Source organism: Chenopodium album, chromosome 22, assembly GCF_948465745.1.
Source record: "Chenopodium album chromosome 22, dcCheAlbu1.1, whole genome shotgun sequence".
NCBI lineage: Eukaryota > Viridiplantae > Streptophyta > Magnoliopsida > Caryophyllales > Amaranthaceae > Chenopodium > Chenopodium album.
This window is the reverse complement of record NC_137855.1, coordinates 38,416,256-38,427,399: the sequence shown is the minus strand read 5'-3', so window position 1 is coordinate 38,427,399 and position 11,144 is coordinate 38,416,256. Positions and strand designations below refer to the sequence as shown.

At 36.8% G+C, this 11,144-nt stretch overlaps 1 protein-coding gene across 1 annotated transcript; it reads left to right on the top strand.

Moving 5' to 3' along the window:
* Positions 1-1,270, top strand: LOC145604372 (F-box protein At3g56470-like). The gene is made up of 3 exons (XM_081660286.1): positions 1-511; positions 623-994; positions 1,221-1,270. Exons 1-3 carry the CDS (start codon positions 1-3, stop codon positions 1,268-1,270), a joined length of 933 nt encoding a protein of 310 aa, XP_081516412.1.
* Positions 1,271-11,144: the final 9,874 nt, after the last annotated feature.

Sequence of the window (11,144 nt, the reverse complement as noted above, 5' to 3'; positions counted from 1 at the left end):
ATGGGAACACAAGGACAAAGGGCGCGGTTCTCTGAGCTTCCAGATGATCTTATAAAGCTGATTTCGAAGTATATGCATTTGTTTGATCTCTGGAATTTTCGAGCTAGCTGTAAGACATTTCAAATTGCAGTTCCTCAACCCCAACATAGAATTAATAAAATGCTTCCGTTGTTTGTTGTCTTGAAGAATGATGGCAGATCTTGTGAATTAATAGACCCATCGCTTAGTTGTTCATGTTCAAGCATTTTACAACTCTCTTCTGACCCTTTTGCTATCGAATTCTTCAAGGATGGGTGGTTACTTATATCTGTTGGTTCTAAAAGAATGTTAAAGTATTTCAATCCCTTCTCAAGAGTGAGTGGGGATTTTCCTACTGTTGGTACTAGTCACTTTTCATCCATCGGGTTCTCAACATACCCTACTTCTACTGATTGTGTCACGGTTGCAATTGCTTATCACGATAATGCAATAGTGATCCATCATATTAGATATGGGGACGAATTATGGGAAAGTTTTGAGTTCCCCATTAATGATTATGATTATGAGAATGATGATGGTGATGGTGATGATGATTATGGACCTGGCTTTGTGTTCATAACAAACAGCCCACTTTATTTAGCAGGAACATTCTATGTTCTTGACGGGATTGGAAACCTTGGAGCATTTACATTAGTAGATGGTAAAGGGAGTTGGAGAGTTTACAAAAGGCGGCCGGATATATGGTGCAGTGACTATGATAGGGTCCATTTGGTTAAGAGTGATGGAGAACTATATTGTGTGCTTATTCATGGATTTGCAGGAGATGAGATTGAAGTGTTCAAGTTCAATCTTCTCGAGGAAAATTGGTCTGAAGTTAAAAGCCTTGGAAACCATAGCTTTTTCTTAAGTCGTGCATCATCATTTTCAGTAGAAATTACAGAGGCAGGAATGCAGAATAGGATCTATCTTTCAAGGCTCAAAGGGAATAGTATACTTTTCTACTCGCTAGATACAGGTATGTATCATGTTTCGGATAGTGAAGAAACCATGGAAGACCTTTTTGGTACGCAGGAACCGTTGCGGTGTTGTTGGCTTTAACTTATATGCATTGTGCTATTTTGTGTAATCTTCTACAGAATGTGAATTTAGGGATCAATATATAAGTTAAAGCTGCGGTATCCCCTCTTTTCACCGTTCCTATTGTCTTTTTAAGCTTATATGAATTGAAATCTTGGTACTAGTTGAACTGATATCTGTCAAGCTGCTTTTGCTTATGAAGCATTCACTATAGCTACTTAGATAAGAACTGAACATGTGCTTATTTCTGCTGCTGTTATAATACTCGAGTCTTGACATTCCTTGCTTATTGGATTTGTCTCTCTACTTGCTGTCAATGTCCATGATCATTAGTAGGGTAACCATTGAAGGGCCCTGGTTTAATTATTATTATGTTTCTTGCCTTCCCTGCTAAATTCTCATGCCGTACTCTAGTAAACTGATAAATTTGTGACGAACTTGATTGATTTAGAGGTGGCAAATGAGTCATTTGGATTAGCTAGTGTGAGTCGGTAACAAGTAGGAAGTCTAGGGACACATATGTGGGACTTTCTTACTTACTTAAAGGCTATACATGATCTTTGATTTTTGTCATTATAAATTTCTGTATATGTAAATTTTATCATTAGATTCATTTTAATAATTTAATTTGTTTTCTCAGTTTTAGAGTAGTTGATCGAGGTTCCTTAAATGCTTAGATTGAATATATAGTTTTTCAACAGGAAAAAAAAAAAAAAAAAAAAAAAAAAGCTCCGTATCAACTAATACTCCGTAGTTTTATCACTATTACAAAATATATACTTCATAAATCATAATATATAGTAGAGCTGTCAATTTAGGTATTCAAGTCGGATTTGGATCAGGTCAAATTAAGTCTCGGGTTGAATCAGGATCAGGTTATGTTGGGTCAATCTAGCTTCAGGTCATGTTCACGTTCAGGTTGGGTCAATTTCTGTTCAAGTTATAACGAGTCGTTCACCTTTTTGGATATAGGTCGGGTTCAATTTGAGTTAAAATCAAATCGGGTTCAATTTCAGGTTTGGGTTGTGTTGAGTCGGGTTTGGATGGGTTAACAAGATGGTACATTCGGGTTCGGGTAAGTGTTGAGTCGGGTTTTGGTTCAAGATCAATTCTAATAAATATTGATGTAGCCAAGTTGAACTATATAATAATGCCTTCCATAGTTTGATTAAGCATCATCAAGATTTTATTAAACCTATGTACGAGTAATAGAGAACAAAAGTTATATTAGCTGAACTAAATATTTTATTAAATCGGATTGAGGGTTTACAGAATTATACCAGTATATAAGCTGATTAAATGGTATATAAAATTTTATTAAACCTTCCATGACTCGGGTTCATGTTTTAATTGGGTCGGGTACTAGTTCAGGTTCGGATTGTTTTCGGGTCGAATTAAATCGGTTGACGGGTACTATCAGGTCGGGGGTAGGTTCGGGTTCAGGCCATAAAGTATTGGATCAAATGCATTTTCGGTTAAGATCGGGTCAGGTTCAAGTCAAGTTACATGTCAGTGATGTCACTAGTTTCACCCCATTGTTCGAGTACAGGTTGGGTTCAGATTTTTGCACATTAAGGTCGTGTTCTCGGGTCGAGTTAGTTTTTGACATCTCTAGCTATAATCCACACTTTTTGAGAAAATTTTGAAGTTTCAGAGCCCGATGGTAAAAAGTGTTAAAAAGTGTTGAGACCCTAGGGGATATATATCGGGGTTATAAAATGCCGTTTGAAACCATATACGATCATTATATGTTGTCATAATCGTACGAGGTAGGCTTGAGTTTACGAAATCAATGCAAGTTGTGAACAGGTAAAATGACCGTTTAAAAGCATATTGGATGGTTCCACCGACCCAATTAGACTCTCAGAGGGTATTAGGGACCACGGTAAACATCTCGGCAATTTTTATTTTCAAGCGAAAAAATGTCAAAAAAATTACAAAATTGAAGGCAATAATCCATGCTTTTTAGGGAAAATTAGAGGTTTCGGGGCCCGGTGGCGAAAAATCTTGGAACCCTAAAGGATACATCTCGGGGTTATATAATGCAGTTTGAAACCATATATGATGATTATATGTTTTCTTAAACGTTTGTGGTAGTCTTGAGTTTACGAAATCGATGCAAGTTGCGAACGGGTAAAATGAGCGTTTAAGGGCATATTGGATGGTTCCACCGACCCAATTTGACTTCCGGAGGATATTAGGGACCATGGTAAACATCTCGGCAATTTTTATTTACGTGCGAAAAAAAGGTCAAAAAATTACAAAATTGAAGGCTTTTTAAGGAAAATTTGAGGTTTCAGGGTCTGGTGTCGAAAAACCTTGAAACCCTAAGGGATACATCGCGCGGTTATATAATGCCGTTCAAAACCATATATGATCATTATAAGTTGTCATAAACGTCCGTGGTAGGCTTGAGTTTACGAAATCACTACAAGTTGTGAACGGGTAAAATGACCGTTTAAGGGCATATTGGATGGTTCCACCAACCCATTTTGACTCTCAGAGGATATTAGGGACCATGGTAAACATCTCGGCAATTTTTTTTTCTAGGTGAAAAAAGGTCAAAAAATTACAAAATTGAAAGCTATAATCTACGCTTTTTGAGGAATTTTGAGGTTTCGGGGACTGGTGGCGAAAAGTCTTGAGACCCTAAAGGATACATTTCGGAGTCATATAATTACGTTTGAAATCACATATGATCATTATATGTTGTCATAAACGTAAGTGGTAAGCTTGAGTTTATGAAATCACTTTAAGTTGTGAACAGGTAAAATGAACGTTTAAACGCATATTGGATGGTTCCACCGACTCAATTGGACTCTTGGATGTTATTAGGGACCATAATTAACATCTCGACAATTTTATATACGGGCGAAAAAAGGTCAAAAAATTACGAAATTGAAGGCTATAATCCACGTTTTTTGAGGAAAATTTAAGATTTCAGGGCACGGTGGCGAAAAACCTTGAAACCCTAAGGGATACATCTCGGGGTTATGTAATTCCGTTTGAAACCATATATGATCATTATAAGTTGTCATAAACATTCGTGATAGGCTTGAGTTTACGAAATCACTACAATTTGTGAACAGGTAAAATGATCGTTTAAAGGCATATTGGATGGTTCCATCGACCCAATTTGACTCCCGGAGGATATTAGAGACCATGGTAAACATCTCGGCAATTTTTATTTCTAGTCGAAAAAAGGTCAAAAAATTACAAAATTGAAGGCTATATATAATCCACGCTTTTTGAGGTTTCGGGGCCCGGTGGCTAATAGTCTTGAGACCCTAAATACATCTCGGGGTCATATAATTCCGTTTAAAATCACATATGATCATTATAGTTTATCATAAATGTACGTGGTAGCTTAGGCCTGAGTTTAAGAAATCAGTTTAAGTTGTGAACGGGTAAAATGTCGTTTAAGGGCGTATTGGATTCCACCGACCCTATTTGACTATTGGAGGGTATTAGGACCATGGTTAACATCTCGGCAATTTTTACTTACGGTCGATAAAAGGTCAAAAAATTAACATTGATGATCCACGTTTTTTGAGAAAAAATTGAGGTTTCAGGGCACGGTGGCGAATAACCTTGAAACCCTAAGGGATACATCTCGGGGTTATATAATGTCGTTTGAAACCATATATGATCATTATAAGTTGTCATAAACGTCCGTGGTAGGCTTGAGTTTACGAAATCCCCGTAAATTGTGAACGGGTAAAATGATCGTTTAAGGGCATATAAGATGGTTCCATCGATCCAATTTGACTCCCGGAGGATATTAGGGACCATGGTACACATCTCGGCATATTTTATTTCCGGCAAAAAAAGGTCAAAAAATTACAAAATTGAAGGTTGTAGTCCACGCTTTTTGAGGAAAATTTGAAGTTTCGGGGCCCATCTCAAAAAACCTTGAAACCCTAAGGGATAAATCTCGGGGTTATATAATGCCGTTTGAAACCATATATGATAATTATAAGTTGTCATAAACGTCCGTTGTATGCTTGAGTTTACGAAATCCTTGGAAATTGTGAACTCGTAAAATGACCGTTTAAGGGCATATTGGATAGTTCCACCGACCCAATTTGACTCCTGAAGGATATTAGGGACCATGGTAAACATGTTTGCAATTTTTATTTCTGGGTCAAAAAAGGTCAAAAAATTACAAAATTGAAGGCTATAATCCACGCTTTTTGTGGAATTTTGAGGTTTCGGGGCCTGGTAGCGAAAAGCCTTGAGACCCTAAAGGATACATTTCGGGGTCATATAATTCCGTTTGAAATCACATATGATCATTATATGTTGTCATAAATGTCCGTGGTAGGCTTGAGTTTACGAAATCAATTTTAGTTGTGAACTGGTAAAATGACCGTTTAATGGCGTATTGGATGGTTCCACCGACCCAATTGGACTCTTGGAGGGTATTAGTGACCATAATTAACATCTCGACAATTTTATATACGGGCAAAAAAAGGTCAAAAAATTACAAAATTGAAGGCTATAATCCATGTTTTTTGAGAAAAATTTAAGTTTTCGGGGCACGGTGGCGAAAAACCTTGAAACCTTAAGAAATACACCTCGGGGTTATATAATTCCGTTTAAACCATATATGATCATTATAAGTTGTCATAAACGTTCGTGGTAGGCTTGAGTTTACGAAATCACTACAATTTGTGAACGGGTAAAATGATCGTTTATGGGTATATTGGATGGTTCCACCGACGACCCAATTTGACTCCCGGAAAATATGAGGGACCATGATAAACATCTCGACATTTTTATTTCTGGGCGAAAAAAGGTAAAAAAATTACAAAATTGAAGGCTATAATCCACGCTTTTTGAGGAAATTTTGAGGTTTCGGGGTCCGGTGGCGAAAAACCTTGAAACCCTAAAGGATACATCTCGGGGATTTATAGTGCCCTTTGAAACCATATATGATCATTATATGTTGTCATAAATATTCGTAGTAGGCTTGAGTTTACGAAATCACTTTAAGTTGTGAACGGGTAAAATGACCGTTTAAGGGCATATTGGATTCCATCGATCCAATTGGACTATTGGAGGGTATTAGGGAAAATGGTTAACATCTCGGCAATCTTTATGTACGGGCGAAAAAAGGTCAAAAAATTAAAATTGAAGGCTATAATCCACGTTTTATGAGAAAAATTTGAGGTTTCAGGGCACGGTGGCGAAAAACTTTGAAACCCTAAGGGATACATCTCGAGGTTATATAATGCCGTTTGAAACCATATATGATCATTAAGTTGTCATAAACGTTCGTGGTAGGCTTGAGTTTACGAAATCCCTGCAAATTGTGAACGCGTAAAATGACCGTTTAAGGGCATATTAGATGGTTCCACCGACCCAATTTGACTCCCGGAGGATATTAGGGACCATGATAAACATCTCGGCATATTTTATTTCCGGGCGAAAAAAGGTCAAAAATTTACTAAATTGATTGCTATAGTCCACACTTTTTGAGGAAAATTTGAGGTTACGGGGCCCCGTGTCGAAAAACCTTGAAACCCTAAGGGATACATCTCGGAGTTGTATAATTTCGTTTGATACCATATATGATAATTATAAGTTGTCATAAACGTCCGTGGTAGACTTCAGTTTACGAAATCACTGCAAGTTGTGAACGAGGAAAATGAATGTTTAAGGGCATATTGGATGGTTCAACTGACACAATTTGACTCCTGGAGGATATTAGGGACCATGGTAAACATCTCGACAATTTTTATTTCTGGGTGAAAAAAGGTCAAAAAATTACAAAATTGAAGGCTTTAATCCACGCTTTTTGAGGAATTTTGAGGTTTCGGGGCCTGGTGGCGAAAAGTCTTGAGACCCTAAAGGATTCATCTCATGGTCATATAATTCCGTTTGAAATCACATATGATCATTATATGTTGAAATAAACGTAAGTGGTAGGCTTGAGTTTACACTACTAAAATTCGGCGAAATTGCGACCGTCTCAAACGGTCGCTGAAAATAGCAAAACGGTCGCAAAACATAATTGCGACCGTCAACGGTCATAACATGGTTATTCTCATGGTCGCAAAAAAACAATATTGCGACCGTTTGACGGTCGCAGATTTTTTGCGACCGTTTTTACTATTTTCAACGACCAGCCTATAAACGGTCGCAAATACTCAGAATTGCGACTGCCATATGTACCGGTCGCAAATCTTGAATTTAGCAACGGCTTATGGCGGTCGCTAAAAGTTTTAAAAAAAATAAAAAAAAAAAGTCAATCACTGCCTGTACTTCTCAGGCAGCAGCGTCACCACCACTCCCTCCCAAACCAACTCCACCACCGTTAGGTCCCACCCAAACGAACTCCACCCACCACCACCATCTATCTGCATATTCCACCCAGCCCCCACCGAAAAATCCTACCCAAACGAACCAACTCCACCCACCACCACCGCACACCTTAAACATTCTCCACCCACCACCACCAGCCACCCAAATTTTTACCCACAAAAATAAATATATAACAAAAAAGACCCACAAAACTAAACCAACAAAATTGTAACATTAAACATAAAACCAAAAATTCATATGAATATCAAATTCAAAAGTCAAAATAAACAAAAATTATAAAAAAAAAAATCAAAATAACGAAAAAAAAAAATTAACGAATTTAACAAAAAAGACGAATGAATCAAAATCACAAAAATTAAACAAATTTATCATGAACATCAAAACCAAAATGAACAAAACTTAATCATTATAAATCAAACAAAAACTAACGAAAAGCATTCTAAACTATCGATTCAAACAAAAACAAAATAAAAATCATAAAAATGAATGATAACTAAATTTAACGAAAATCAAACAAAACCAAACATGGAAATTCGAAAAAAAACCCAAAATTTCCAGAGAAATCAACATACCTTAAGTCAAATATTTCATCCTCTTTGGGTTTTTATGGTCAAATTCGACCATGAAAACTCCAGATCTGGAATTTTCATGGTCGAATTCGACTATGAACACCAAAATTATTCAGCTGTAAACGAAAATCCGAACACCCAAATTGTTTGTTGCAAAAATTCGAAATCGAAAATAAAGAAAAAATAATGTAGAAAAAGAGAACAAATATGGAGGAAATGGTGATGAGATCGGGGAGCAATTATGTAGAAAAAAAGAACAATTATGCAGGTTAATGGAGCATAAATACATAAGAATAAGAAGAAGGAAAAGAGGAAAGAGATCGGGGATAAGACGAAGAGAAGAAGGAGAAGAGGAAACAGATTAGATAAAGGATAAAGGAAATTGAAGAAGAAGAGAGGAGGAAAGAGTGAGGAGAGAGAGAGGAAAGAGAGAGTGAGCGGCTATCAATTGATTAGGGTTAGGAGTGGACCTTTTTTATACCTTTTTTTAAAATAAAATAAAAAAGCATCTTTGCGACCGGTAATAGCGGTCGTAATTTTGCGACCGTTTGAGAAACGGTCGTAATTGGTGCATTTTGCGACCGCTACTAACGGTCGCAACCAAATTAATTTCTTTTTGAATTATTTTTCATATGTATTTTATTTTAAAAATATATTAAAATACCTTTGCGACCGTTTTATAACCCAAAAACGGTCGCAAATTTGCGACCGCTTTAAAAACGGTCGCAAATTTGCGACCGTTTAAAAATCGGTCGCAAATATCATTTTTTGCCACCGTTTCCATGACGTTCGTAAAAAAACGGTCGCAAAATGGCCGAATTTTAGTAGTGTTACGAAATCACTTTAAGTTATGAACAGGTAACATGAAAGTTTAAAGGCATATTGGATAGTTCCACCGATCCAATTGGACTCTTGGAGGGTATTAGGGACCATAATTAACATTTCGACAATTATATACGGGCGAAAAAAGGTCAAAAAATTACAAAATTGAAGGCTATAATCCATGTTTTTTGAGGAAAAAAGGGTCTCAATATTTTTCGCCATCGAGCCCTGAAACCTTAAAAATTCCTCAAAAACTGTGGATTATATAGCCTTCAAATTTGTAATTTATTGACCTTTTTCGCCCGAAAATAAAAATTGTCGAGATGTTTACCATGGTCCCTAATACCCTTCGAGAGTTTAATTGGGTGGGTGGAACCATCCAATTTGCCTTTAAATGGTCATTTTACCCGTTTTCGTTCATGCCTCTTGTATTGGTTATAAGTTCACACGGGGCCTTTACGTTGCCGGATAATGGTCATATATGGGTCCACATAATATTATATGATCTTGAGATTCATCTCGTAGTGTTTCGTGAAATTCCAACACCAGCTCCCGACACCTCCTAAATCGCTTCGATTTCGTGTATTATAATAGAGTTGTCGATTCGGGTATTCAAGTCGGATTTGGGTTGGTTCAAATCATATCTCGGATTAAATTATGATCTGGTTATGTCGGGTCAATCTAGCCTCATATCAGATTCAAGTTCAGGTCGGGTCATCAGTTGAGTTTATTCCGGGTCGTTCACCTTTTCGGATATAGGTCGGGTTCAAGTCGAGTTAAAATCAGATCGGCTTCAATTTCAAGTTCGGGTTGTGTTGAGTCGGGTTTGGATGGGTTAATAAGGTGGTACATTCGGGTTCGGGTTAGTGTTGAGTCGGGTTTTGGTTCAAGTTCAATTCTAATAAATATCGATGTGGCCAAGTTGAACTATATAATTACGCCTTCCATAATTTGATCAGCTTTATCAAGATTTTATTAAACCTATATATGAGTACTCCCTCCATTTTTAAATATTTGCTCCACTTTCCATTTCCGGCCGTTTTTAAATATTTGCTCCATTTCCTTTTTTTGAAAAGCTTTTAAAATATTTAATTCATTTCTCATACCTAGTGGACCCAACATATATAATACTCTATCTCCTTCAATTGTTCCACTAGTTTTGCTTTTTACAATTTTTTATTCTCTCAACTACCCCACTACCTCCATATTTTATTACTTTCTCTAATTTCTCCTAAAACTCCGCGCATGGAGAAATGGAGCAAGTATTTAAAAACGAAGGGAGTAATAGAGAACAAAAGGTATACAAGCTGAATCGGATTGTGGGTTTACAGGTTTGTATCAGTATATAAGTTTAACAATAGGCATATAAATTTTATTAAATCTTCTATGACTCAGGTACAGGTTCTAATTGGGTCGGGTATTAATTCAGGTACAAATTGTTATTGTGTCGGATTAAATCGGTTGACGGTTACTTTCAGGTCGGGAGCAGGTTCGGGTTCAGGTTAAAAAGTATTGGATCAAATCGGTCGTCGGTTAACATATGGTCAGGTTCAGGTCATTAGTTTCACCCCATTGTCCGGGCACATATTGGGTTCAGATCATTGCCGGCTCAGGTCAAGTTCTCGAGTCGAGTTAGTTTTTGACTTTTCGACAGCTCTAATATATAGTAATTTTTATCGGAGTAGCACAAGGCCTCCAAAACATTTAAAACGGACAAGGTTAATCTCACTGCAAAATAATAATAATAATAATATAATGCAATACCTTACATCGCATAGAAAAGACAGACATTTAGTACGTTTTCTGTGAGAAAAATAAAAGGGCCTGAACTTTGCCTTGCTTATTTTATAAAGAAAAAAAATATGGCAACTCCAAAAACGAAAACTATGTGACAATTTTTCCTTGTCTTTTATTGAAATAATGTGCCCTCTAATCTTGATTTCTTCGTTGGTGAAGTCACCTTATGATGCAAAATTATTGGACATCATTTAATTTTTCCGTGCCAAAAGCATTGCAAACATCATTCTGAGTATCTATTATATGTACTGTACTAAATACTACCTCCGTTTCGCATTATCTGCAACAAAGGAATATTTTATATCTCACAAATAATACCCCTTTGTTGCAGATAATGCGAAACAGAGGTAGTACTAATATGACTTTCGAAAGGTGTTATGGCTAAAGAACATGTTGGCCGTGTCATATTCGCAGTTCGCTGCAACCAGATCGAAGAACCAAACCTTTCGGCCACCACAAGCCGTAGAGGCTGAGGCACTAGTAATGGCTTTGAGATTGGGTAGAAGATTTGGGATAGACTATGCAATTCTAGAATTGGATTGTCTATTTTTTATTAATCGACTTTCAAAAATT